The sequence below is a fragment of the Urocampus carinirostris genome, chromosome 17 (genome assembly GCF_059441175.1).
Source record: "Urocampus carinirostris isolate Australia breed hairy pipefish chromosome 17, RoL_Ucar_1.0, whole genome shotgun sequence".
Classification (NCBI taxonomy): domain Eukaryota; kingdom Metazoa; phylum Chordata; class Actinopteri; order Syngnathiformes; family Syngnathidae; genus Urocampus; species Urocampus carinirostris.
Genome location: NC_142365.1, coordinates 30231336 through 30244247, shown reverse-complemented (window position 1 = coordinate 30244247; position 12912 = coordinate 30231336). Strand labels below are relative to the sequence as shown.

The following is a 12912-nucleotide window of genomic DNA, read 5'->3' as shown; positions in this document are numbered from 1 at the left end:
ACAAATCAAGATGTATAAAGTAGTTTAGACTTAGATTAGATGTGGTATGGTTGGAAAAATCCTGTAACAAGGGGCTGAAAACAACGTAATGTGAAAATATTGTAAGATGGAGACGCTGTAACCCAGGGGCCTTGCTATTAAATAGCAATATAAGTATCACCATGAAAAATACAGAATTCCAATTGGTACAGCCTAATTTTAATATCTGTGTTTTGCTTGTTTCTCCAGACTTTGAAGAAGATTCATCAGTTTACATATGACCTGTTTCTCCAAGCTCGGTCATTTAAGGTAGCGGTGGACTTCCCGGAAATGATTGCGGATATCATCTCAGAGCACATACCAAGAATCCTGACAGGAAAGGCCAATCCCATCATGTTTCATCAGTAAAACGTGAAATCAAGTTTTGATTTGTTTTTGTTTTGCACTCAAAAAGTAAGTAATTAAAGTAAGTAAAAAAGTACCTGTAATAACTACAATTGTACAAAAGTTGTTCAAGCACTGAGTGCTTCTTTCCAGGAGGGCAGCCACGACTCTCCGAAGTCATGTGTTTCTGTTTTTTTTGTTTTTTTTTTTTCTATTTGGTCAGGTTTTATGTGTTTTTGTTAGTTAGTTTGTTCTTTTTTTCAATGGAAATGTTAGTTCTTAATGTGTGTTTTGTGTGCTTTGAAAATCAGCAGGTTTCAGTTTAAAACATGAGCAATCTAAATCCTGTTACATATAATGTACATGGGCTGAACCACCCCATTAAGAGAAAGAAGATATTGAATCAACTCAAAAAATTGCAAAGCTCAGTAGCTTTATTACAAGAGACACATTTAAGTCACAGAGATTGAACATCAGAAGTTAAAAAGAGTGGGTTTACCATGTGTAACTGTAAATTCAAGGTAGTAATACAATGATTATAAAGGTTATTATTATTCTGATTCTCTTACCACACTGCTTCACTGCTCAACATATGGGGCCACTTTCACACTTCATTCTCTGGATACAGAATGCAAACAAAAGGAAGTTTGGCTTATGTACGCCTCTTATGGTAAGAGAAGGGGAGTAACAATTTTATTTGGAAAAGGTGTAGCTTTTAAAGTCTAAAAAGAAGTAAAGGACAATCTGGGTCGATATACAAAGATTATAGGGTCAAGGCCGTATGGAAATATCAATAATGAATGTTTATGCACCAATTGAAGAAAAGGGGACATTTGTTCAATTATTAGCTAAAGTAATAACCAATTGTGAGAAGGGATTGTTACCTCTAACAGTGTTCTCGTTTGCCCGCGTCCCTGCGTCCTAGACGCATCATTTTTGCTGGGGAAGCATAGTCTCAAATCAACGTGCGTCCTCGGGACGCAACCTTTTTGCCCCAAAATTGTCATTATTACCCAATTACTTTTTTTTAACAAAGATTTACTGCACTCCAAACTTTTCGTCAGGCAGATCTGCCATTGTTGTTTTGCAGTTTTTTTGGTCTTGCGGTTTGAGTTTTCGTCTGCACGCCGATCTCGGCCAACGAGATCTTGTTAATCGAGATTACGTCATTGTTGTGCTTGTCGTCGAGCGAAGGTTAAGTATGCCTCCGAAATAAAAGTTAGTATTAGGTGAAAATATACACAAAATTGGTAATTTCTTCAGTGTCAGTAATAAGTCGAAAAATAATGCAGAAAGTGATAACAACGGCAATAACTCCGGCACAAAAAACCGTGGAGAAATTCATACCTGTCAACCTGTATGTTTTTGCCGTACAAAGTACATTTATTATGCATTTTAAGACGTGTACGACGTACGAAAAAATCTGTACGGAAAACGCAAATGTGTCAATGATGGGTACCATCAGGTATACACAGACTATCACGAAACGGCAAATCAATGAAGTCAAACGAGTTCGAGTTGTGTAGTGAAAGGAAGTCCGTCTTTTTTTTAGAGAACTGTCTTTTTTGGCTCAACTCATTAAAAAGAGCCGGCTCTCAAACGGCTCACTTGCTTTGATGATTGATATTACGAATTATGTTGTATAAAGAAGTTAAGGAAAAAAGGAAGTATAAAAGGAGAAAATACAAAAAAGAAAGGTTTGTGGTTATCCCTTTAATCGGTATATTACCAACAATAATTTAATGCAGAAAATGAATTGATAATTTGATTATTAAAACTGAATGAATATATAGATTTATATTATATATTTGTCGCCGATTTACGATTTCAACCTCGATAACACTAAATTTTGGGGACCCATAGATCTCTGTTGGGACCCATCCATTTTTGACCCATCACTTTTCAGAGGTAAAATGAACACTGCCTATAGGGGTTATTTTAATACTGCAAAAAATGGCAAAGTGGACAGGTACCCATCAGAACATGGACCAAGTACAAAGTGGTCGAGAGTGTTAAAATACATAACTAATTGGGTCTGATACTGTATAAGCACAGAATTTACAGTAACAGTGCGCTAAATTTGTTTTTTTTTTCACTTGTAAAATTATTTTTACTATACACCATGCCTGGAGAAAAAATAAAACATCATGTACAGTACCTGGAAATGAAGGAAAGTACTGTAGTTTAAACCCCAAAATAGATGTGCTTGAGCTAAGTGTGTGCAAACTCTCAAGAATGCACCAGCCACAAAATATGAAGAGTTTACCGCTTCCAAAGGTTGGTGTACACCTTTTTGTCTATTTCTATTACTATGTGTCCATTATAAAGCAGTTTGAGGGGTCTTTTTTCATGCAAGTATACAGTAATTTGTCACTAGATAGTTACTTTCTGAGTAACGTGCTATTTTTTTGGGTATCTTAAAATAACAAGTAACTAATTATTGTATTTGAGTTATGCGTCTAACACTTGATGATGCAAGAATAATAATCAAGTCAGAAATATGACACAAGTATACTGTAGTTGAACTTGTAACAGTTCAGCAGCTGAAACCCATCAACGAGCTGCCTTGACTCAATAAATACCATCTTGACTTGTTTAAAACTATTGTGAAATCTGCTGATGTAAGCAAATAACCCAATTTTGACAACATTTCCTGAAAGCCTGAAAGTAGCTGCCGTCAAAACACACTGCCTTCATCGAGCTACATATCATTAAAAATTTAATGATGAATAAACTAATCCCTCGCTGTACTTTAGTTTATTTTTTGCGGTTTCACTACTTTGCAGACTTTCATTGCGCATTGTATTCTGCATGTTAAGGTTTGCAGACATACACAGACATACAAAAAAAAATTTATTAGGGGAAACAGGGAGTCAACAAAAAGCGCTTCGTAATAAATTTAAAACATGAACCACAGTCAGAATAAAACTCAAAGCTGGCAGGAATTAGGAAGTCTTGCATTGGTTGGGGACAGGCATCAAGGAGTCAAGCAACAGCAACAGGCAGAATGTCCACTTGGAGAAAAAAACAATTCGACAAAAGCAGCTGTTGGTGCAGTCATTTTATACTGGGTCCTTAATAAGAGTCAGGTGTGAATGACTGGAAGCAGGTACAGTGAGGAAAATAAGTAATTACTGAACAACTAGTTATGCAAGTTCTCCCACCAGAAAACATTAGAGAGGCCTGTTATTGTCGACATAGGTAAACCTCAACCAAAAGAGACAGAATGTGGTAAAAAACTGAAAATCACATTGTTTGATTTGTTTTCCAAATTATGGTGGAAAAAATTTATTTGGTAAATACCAAAAGTTCACCTCAATACTTTACTATGTACCCTTTGTTAGCAATAACGGGGGCCAAACGTTTTTTGTAACTCTACACAATCTTTTCACACACTGTTGCTGGTATTTTGGCCCATTCCTCCATGCAGGTCTTGTCTAGAGCAGTGAACTTTTAGGGCTGTCGTTGGGCAACACGTCTTTCTACTCCCTCCACAGATTTTGATGGCGTTGGACCCTGGAGACACTCCAGGACCTTAAAATAGTCTTTATGAATCCACTCCTTTGTTGCCCTGACTATGTGTTTGAGATCATTGTCATGCTCAAAGACCCAGCCACGTCTCAACTTCAACGGCATTTTCACTCAAAATCCCTCGATAGATGGCCCCATTTATTGTTTCCTTTCCTTAGTCGTCCTGGTCCCTTTGCAGAAAAACAGCCCCAAGGAATGATGTTTCAACCCCCATGCTTCACAGTGGGTATGGTAATCTTCGGTATTCTTTATTCTCCAAACATGAGAACATGTGTCTCTAACAAAAAAAAATCTATTTTGGTTTCATCTGACCATAACACAATTATGGCAATCTGACCTCTGAACATTTATATGTCACTTGTGGCGTTCCTCGGGTTCTGTACTTGGCCCCCTACTTTTCAGTATTTATATGCTTCTGCTTGGTGATAAGTATGATAAATATAAATTTGGAATCCTGCCTTACTGAGATACTAAGATGGATGACACTTAATTTTACCAAGAAAAAAAAAACACAGATGTTGATTGTTGGTCCAGCTCATTGTTTTGAGTATCCTTAAAATGCTTCTATCTCCCACAAAGTTGGAAGTCACATGCATAGAGGAAGGTAAAATAATTTTTATGCCAAATTTTTGTTTCCAAATAACGTCCACATGATGGCGACAAAATATCTGAAGTAAAGTAGATAGTTTTGAAATGTTCGGAATTATTTTTTTAACAATTGTCATTACTGCCTACCAAACAGAACTGGCAAAAATATAATTATGTATATCATCTCACTAACAACATCAGTGCGTAACTTTTTCGGTCCAAATCTTTGTACGGGTTTCTTTTTTTGTTGACCGATCTTGTCTTGCCTATTTCGGCTCCAATTTTGGATTGGCTATGTCACTGGTAGCAGACGAGAATATAATCATAGATCTCTCATATTATTGCGGTATTCTACATAGTCTTTCTTGCTTTGAGTTCACGGGTGCCTCGTTGTGTTTGTAAGTTTTATTATCTCATAGATTTGGGGTGAATCATTTGAAGTGTTCTTAAAAAGTTTTATATTTTCCCAACTAAAATTTTGTTAAAAAGGCCCAACTGAGTTTGAAAAGCTCACTGCATATTTTTAGTTTTCCTCAAAGGCTGTTCTAATTCAAACATTTTTTACTAAGCAATTTTAAAGTCAAGCAAGACAGAATCCATGAAAAACGCACGACACAACAAAATGTAAATTCAAATATTAACTTTTAAGCAACAAATAAACAACAACAACAAATATGAAATACAAGATAAACTTAAATTTATTAAGTTAAAGAAAAGCTACCTGTTGAATAACAGGAACTCAGGAAATATAAATTAAAATATTGAAAGATCTGCAAAAAGAAATTATGGAATACAAACCAATGTTTACTTTTTATATACCATACTCAACAAATTTAAAATCAATAACACAAAGGTGTTGGTTTAATGTTTAAGGTTATTTAGGTGTGGACCCATGTGGGGGAGTCAAGGACTAAGGCAGTGGGGGCCCAAAGCAAGGGATTGGAATTATTAACAAAAATGAGGTTCAATGTGGCAAACAATTCACAAAACAAGGAACTGTCCTAACCAGAAACAAAGACCAAAACTGGCACTGGAAAATACATGGAACAAAGAAACCAGAAACAAACATACCTGACTACGTGGTGGAGACAAAGTGAAAACCAGGATGACAATGACAGAAGAACTCAGAAATGACCCCACCAAGTTTGCCGATCAATATGTCCTTTTAAAGTGGAAGGATAATTTGGCATAGGTGTCTGATAATTGGACACGCTCGGGCCCTCTGTTGGGAGGAAGTGGTCCAGACCCTAACAATGATCTTGGTATTAATGGTAGTTTCTTCCTCAGGGCCATATCCATCCTTAACAAGTGCGCAAAACTGAAAATATATATCTTGAATCTTATTTGGGAATTTCTGTTGCCGCTAAATGTTTATTTTACTACTTTTATTGGACAATTGTTACAAAACACTAATTTTTCATTGCACTGTGGTCATAACTATAAGATATTGCTGGATAAAAATGATCTCACTTGGGATATGGTAGATAATTTTGCAATTATTTTCTGATATAATTAAGAACATGGGGCGGAAGTGGCTCAGGAGGTAGAGCGCTTGTCTTGGGATCAAGAGATCGCAGTTCGAATCCCGGATCCTGTGTCCGGTATTACATGTCGAAGTGTCCTTGGGTAAGACACTGAACCCCTAATGCCCCCAGTAAGCAGATTAGCAGCCTTACATGGCTGCACGGCCGCTATTGGGAAATGTGAAGCACAATGTAAAGTGCTTTGGTAAGTCTTGACTTGTAAAGCGCTATAGTAATGCAGATCATTTCATTTCAACATTTTTTTAGTAAGAAAAAAACAGATGGCAGCAACACGGATTGACTTAACACGACAAAGAAACCATTCCCACATAGCTAACCACTAACCAAAACTCAGAAACTAAATACTAATTGACTATTACATTTCTGGTTCACAATGTCAAGTCAAGTCATTTTTATTTATTTATTCAAAGGGCTTCACAGATTATTACACTATATTACACAGACTATTTTTCAGCCGACGAGAAGAGTAGGTTATTCATATGCTATGGAGTAGAAGTGAGTTTTAAGCTTAGATTTAAACATTTCCACTGAGGTTGCAGATCGGATCTTAGGGGGAAGAGCATTCCACAGCACCGGTGCCCGGATGGAGAACGCTCTCGAACCAGCAGAACACTTCTTTGCTCTTGGGATCACCAGAAGACCGGCACTCTAAGATCGTAGGCTTCGGACCGGGACATAGCGGGAAATCAGATCTGAAAGATAAGAGGGAGCAAGTCCATGTATGATTTTGTATAATACTAAGAGAACCTTGAAATCGGGTACATTAGTTTGCCGTGAGACCATGTCAAGTGTGCTGCAGGAAATTGCCCAATTTCATATTTGCAAAAAAGCATGCCATTTTTCAGTATTTGGTTTCTTCCAGCAATCATTCCAGCAACTGTAACACTCATCTATACCAGTAGGTGGCAGCAAATAACTATTATTTTATATACTAGTGACCTGCTGTTTCAGAACGTTGATATCAATGGCAATAAGAACAATTCATTATGATTCCATTACATTAGATTAAATACTGAGATATACATTGACAGCGTACTTTTTGACAGGCTGCTAAGATTGTAGTGCAAAAAATAATGAATAAAATAATGTCATCATGTAATCATTTTATTAAAAAAAAAACGTTAGGACGTAGTAAAAAAAGATGGAGGATGTTTTTGTTTCACTGGCAAAAATTATAAGTATCAAATATATTAAAAATTATATTTATAAAAAATACCATAACCTTTGTAAAATCCTTTATTACAGCTAAATAAATTACCAAAATCAATAGTCTGCATTAACCATTGAGCCACGGTAACCACAAATGATGAAAAAAACGTATACTGTCAATTTAGGAAACAAGATACTTAATATACAAAAACATTAAAAAAATAAAAATAAAAAATTAATTAAATTGATTAAATAATTAATTAATTAAAAAAAATTAAAAAGATACATAACCTCCCCAAAAATTGTCGCTGGGAATTAATTTTTGAATATTTTCGACAGGTATGACGTGAGATTTTTTTTTAATTAAAAAAAGTGTGCCTTGGCTTGAAAAAGGTTACTGCAGTAAACAATTGAGATATTCAGAGGGATGCAGCATTTTTTTGCTCTGTGAATTGGGTGTTTCAGGGTTGTTAGGTGGGGAAAAATGAGGGGTTTTTATTTACCTATCATACATGATTTTATACAGCACTTTGATTGTCAAAGTATCTGAATACTGCTCTACAAATACATTTTGACGTCATTAAACCCACGCTTAAGCGACCTAACCTTGACCCAGAAAGCCTAGGTAATTATAGGCCAGTGTCAAATCTGCCATTTTTTGCAAAATTACTTGAAAAGGTCGTTGCACAGCAGCTAAATGACTTCATGTCAGAAAATAACCTCTTTGAAACTGTCCAGGCAAATCACTCTACTGAGACAGCCCTGGCTAAAGTAACCAATTATCTCCTTTTAGCAATAGATTCCGGTGCCTCATCAATGCTACTGCTGCTGGATCTCAGCGCTGCTTTTGATACTGTCGACCACAACATATTACTGGTTCGTCTAGAATGCATTGGTATCTCAGGAACTGTACTCTCGTGGTTTAGGTCCTACCTGTCAGACAGGATGCAATGTGTTAACTATGGCAATCTGACCTCTAAACAATGTAATGTCCCCTGTGGTGTCCCTCAAGGCTCTGTACTTGCCCCCTTCTTTTTAGTATTTATATGATCCCGCTTGGTGACATTATCCGCAAGTATAATATTAGTTTCTATTGCTATGCAGATGACACTCAACTGTATGTGCCACTGGAAACAACTGGACATTTAAGTTGTAGAAATCTGGAGGCTTGCCTTACTGAGATTCAAAGATGGATGTAACTTAATTTTTTACACCTTAACCCAGAAAAAACTGAAATGTTGATTATTGGTCCAGCTCACTGTCGTCAGTTGTTTTCAAACACTACCCTGAACCTAGACAAATGTAATATCACACATAGTGACTCGGTCAAAAATCTAGGTGTTATATTTGATCCTAATCAGTCGCTTCAGTCACACGTAAAAAATATTACTAGAATAGCTTTCTACCACCTCCATAATATTGCGAAGATTTGTTCGAAGCTGTCCCAATCAGATGCAGAGGTTTTAATTCATGTGTTTATTACTTCTCGGCTTGATTACTGTAATGTATTGCTTTTTTGGTCTCCCGATGTCTAGCATTAAAAGTTTGCAGCTGGTTCAGAATACGGCAGCTAGACTTTTGACTAAGACCAAAAAGTTTGAGCATATTACTCCGGTATTGGCCAACTTGCGCTAGCTCCCAGTCCACTTAAGATGTGACTTTAAGGTTCTCTTATTAACATATAAATGTTTGCATGGGCTTGCACCCTCTTTTCTCTCTGATTCGATTTCCCCCTATGTTCCTGCACGGAGTCTGCGCTCGGAAAATGCCGGTCTAGTTGTGACTCCAAGAGCCAAGAAGTCTGCAGGCTCGAGAGCGTTCTCCATCCGGGCCCCGGTGATTTGGAATGCCCTGCCTCCGGAGATAAGATCTGCAACCTCAACGGAAGTTTTTAAATCGAGGCTTAAGACACACTTCTATTCCAAAGCTTATGATTGATGCCCACCTCATATTCTGTATTGTCCTGTCTTTTTCCGACTGCCTGCCTGGCTAATACGAAGGAGAAGGAAGATTTGAGATGAGTCAGCGGACCAGCGTCTGACCTGAAGCATGTCAACCCCTGCATTTACCAGCTGGCAAAGATGGGAAGCTGCGTCATGGCCGTCATAGACTTTCTGGACTAGTTTACAGGCTGGGGGCATCGTTGCTGTCATGCACTTTCCGGACATTTTCAACATCTTACCTGGTGTTTACTATTCTGTGTACAGTAATGCTGATTGTGATTCACCCTGGTCAATCCTGGAAGGGGGATTACCAGATGTGAGGTCCTTTCTCAAGGTTTCTCTTTTTTCCTCACACTGAGGTTTTTGAGTTGGTCCTTGCCCGCATGCTGGTTTAAGATCAGGTAATTGTGTAATTGTAATCTGTGCAGTCCTTTGAGACATTTTTGTGATTAAGGGCTATATAAATAAATAGGACTTGACTACATAAATAAACACGTTTGAAAAAAAATATGGTGTAAGATTATTTTGTATTTTGTAAGGGAAAATGCATTGTGCATTTCTTCCACTTTTTAGTTACCCTGCGGGCGTAATCGAACCTCCTTGTGGGCCGCGTCCAGCTCCCAGGCCGTATGTTTCACACCACTGGTGTACAACATAGAGAAAATTGTACTAGATTATTTGTAAACGGAATTATCGGTCTAAACAGACAGCTAGCAAAAAGCAACATCCATCGACACAGTGGTGCTTTGCGGGGGATTTAATATTTTTGTCTGCATTATTGCGTCGTCTTAGGTGATCTACTTCGGCTTTATATTTTTTGAGTATCTTGTTTCCGACTAGTCGTGATGTTTCTGCGATAAGTATATTTTTAAATGGTCAGCAAATCTTGAATCCCAAGAGTTTTTTCTAATAATATGCGGCATGGCGTATTTCATTGACTGGTGACATCGTAAAGATACCGTTTTTGTACGTGTCTGAGACACTTATTTGCTTCTCAAGCTTCCGACGATCGGCCGGAACATTAAGGGATTAATACAGTTTGACTAGGTTTTAGATCAGGGGACGGTGTAATAATAGTCTGTGGTTTGCAATAATCTGTGGTCTGTGCAGCCCTTTGAGACTCCTTGTGATAAAGAGCTATACAAATAAACATGACTAGTATTTCTGTCATATTTCTATAGCATATCTGTCATAATATTTTGTCATAGTAATTCTGTATTATATAGTATCGCTGTAGTGGTATTTTTGTAGTATTTCTGTACAGGTATTTTTAAGTATTTCAATAGCAGTTTTTAGTATCTCTGTCATATTTCTGTTGTGTTTTTGTAGTACTGTACTTCCATAGTTGTATTTTTGTTTTATTTACTTAGTATTTTTGCTTCATGACTGTAGTTATATTTTTGTAGTATTTCTGTTGTAATATTGCTGGAGTAGTATTTTTGTATCGTAGTATTGCTGTGGTAGTATTTTATAGCATATCTACAATATTTTTTTCCAGAAATTAAGCAAAATAATATACAATGTTCCTGTTTTTAGGCACTAGATTTGATATTTAGTTTTGTAGTAATTTTGCAGTATTTTGTTGTCGTATTGCTTGTTAAAAATTCAAATGGACAATAGGGACCAAGTTTTATTAAAAGTACTTTATTTATGTTCTCCCGGTCCTTGTGTAGATTTCCTCCGGGCACTTTGGTTTCCTCCCACATTCCCAAAATGAGCGAGTGAATTGTCTGTCCCTGTGTGCCCTGCGACTGGCTGGCAACCAGTTCAGGGTGTCCCCTGCCCACTGCCCGAAGTTAGCTGGTATGGGCTCCAGCGCCCCCGCGACCCTACTGAGGATAAGCGGTACAGATAATGGATCGATGGATATATATATATCACATTATATTTTCACCATTTTCATTTGAATGAAAAAGCTTGACAGGCTGCGTGTGGCCTGAGGGCTATAGTTTGCCCACCCTTGAACAACCGCAATAGTACAAAAATACAAAATAAATATAACGAAAATACTAGTCAAGTCAAGTCATGTTCATTTGTATACAGACAACGGACTAGTATTACACCATCCCCTGATCTAAAACCTTCAAGAGGGCAAGGAACAACTCAAAAACCTCAGCATGAGAAAAATAAAGAACCCTTGGGAAGGGACCGCACATAAGGTAATCCCACTTCCAGAATAACCAGGGTGTACACAAGTACACAATTTCCACCATGTAAATATTACAGATATACTACAAAAAATACAGATATCTATCTATCTATCTACCTTGATCATATCCCTCAAGAGGGGTGACCGACAGCAAGACAAACACAATAACAAAGAAAATAAAAGGGAAAAAATAGCAAAAAAACACACACAAAAATTTTGGGACCATGGCCAACCCAATTGCCCAAACACTCAAACAAGTTAGGCACCTCGGCACCTAAGTTGGTCATGCTTTCGTCCCTCCAAATGAAACGGGACACCAGAAAGCGGCCATGTCACTCGGGTCAGGATGACACAACACACTCTTTTGTTCAACAGCAGGGCCCGACAGCTTTCACTGGTTTACCCCTGCCGCATCACACGGGTGCCCAGCCCATCCTTAAGAACGCGTCCACAATCCCACTATCCTTTCACAACAACTCTCCACTCCTTTCTATCACCAACAATAGCTCTAGCTTTCATTATATTTAGACCTCTTTCCTGCAGTGCACTCATAACACCATCCATCCACGTCAATCGCGGCCTTCCTTTTGGCCGTTGACTTCTGCTCAGTAGATCCTCTTCAACATTCGCTCCTCATCCATCTTCTCCATGTGTCCAAACCAACCGAGTACTTTCTTATCAACATGCTTGCTCGGTTCCACGACTACTCCAGTTCTGTCTCTCACAATTTCATTTCTCAATCTATCCAATCTTGTCACTCCTAACATAGTCCTGAAACACTTCATCTCAAAAACATTCAATTTCCTTCTTAAATCTGCGTTCAGGCCCTAAGTCTCTGCACCATACAACACAGTCGGCACAATCACACTCTCATACAGTCCCCTCTTAACATCCATACTCATACTCTTGTTGTTCATCACTCTCTTCAGAGCACCCAAAACCTTGCTTCCTTGATTCACTCTGTGCAATACCTCGCACTCCATTACACCAACCGCAACCACATCACAACCCAAGTACCTAAAGCTTTCAACTTCTTCCAGCACCCGTCCATGCAACCTGATTTCTGACGTCATGCCCACTCCATTACATGAACACTTCATCACCTTACTCTTCCCAACATTGACACATAACTTACGCCTATCACATACTCTTCCAAACTCCGTCACCAACCTTCTCAATGTTTCCTCAGAATCAGCCACAAGCGCTGTGTCAGCTGCAAACATCAACTGACTTACCTGCCACACTGTTCCACTGTTGTCCATCATCTCTACACCTCTGCCAAATACTCTTGCATTCACCTCTCTCACCACACCATGCATGTACACTTTAAACAGCCATGGTGACACCCCTGTCTCACACCAGTCAACACAGGGAACCACTCACTTGTCTCACTCCCTACACATGCTCTGTTGTTCATATAAAAACTCTTCAATGCTTCTAACAACTTTCCACCCACTCCATATATCACCATCACTTGCCACAACGCTTCTCTATCAACTCTGTCATATGCCTTTTCCAAGTCCAAAAAATACAGATACACTATGGAAATACTGCAACGCCACTACAGAAATACTACCAAAAATACTACAGTGACGTACCACAAAAAGTCAAGCCAAGTAAAGTCATGTTTGACAAGACATAGGCA

At 38.1% G+C, this 12912-nt stretch overlaps 1 protein-coding gene across 3 annotated transcripts in view; it reads left to right on the top strand.

Moving 5' to 3' along the window:
• Positions 1 to 9570, top strand: part of LOC148349759 (progesterone receptor-like) — a 40384-nt gene extending 30814 nt beyond the window's left edge. For 2 of the 3 annotated variants that reach the window (XM_088321703.1, XM_088321701.1), the window contains one exon: positions 229 to 923. In XM_088321703.1, the coding sequence (XP_088177829.1) occupies positions 229 to 387 (159 nt within the window). In that variant the 3' untranslated portion in view covers positions 388 to 923. Of the gene's footprint in view, positions 1 to 228; positions 924 to 9175 lie in introns of those variants that run through there. The other variant, XM_088321702.1, reaches the window with a different exon arrangement.
• The last annotated feature ends 3342 nt before the right edge of the window (positions 9571 to 12912 follow it).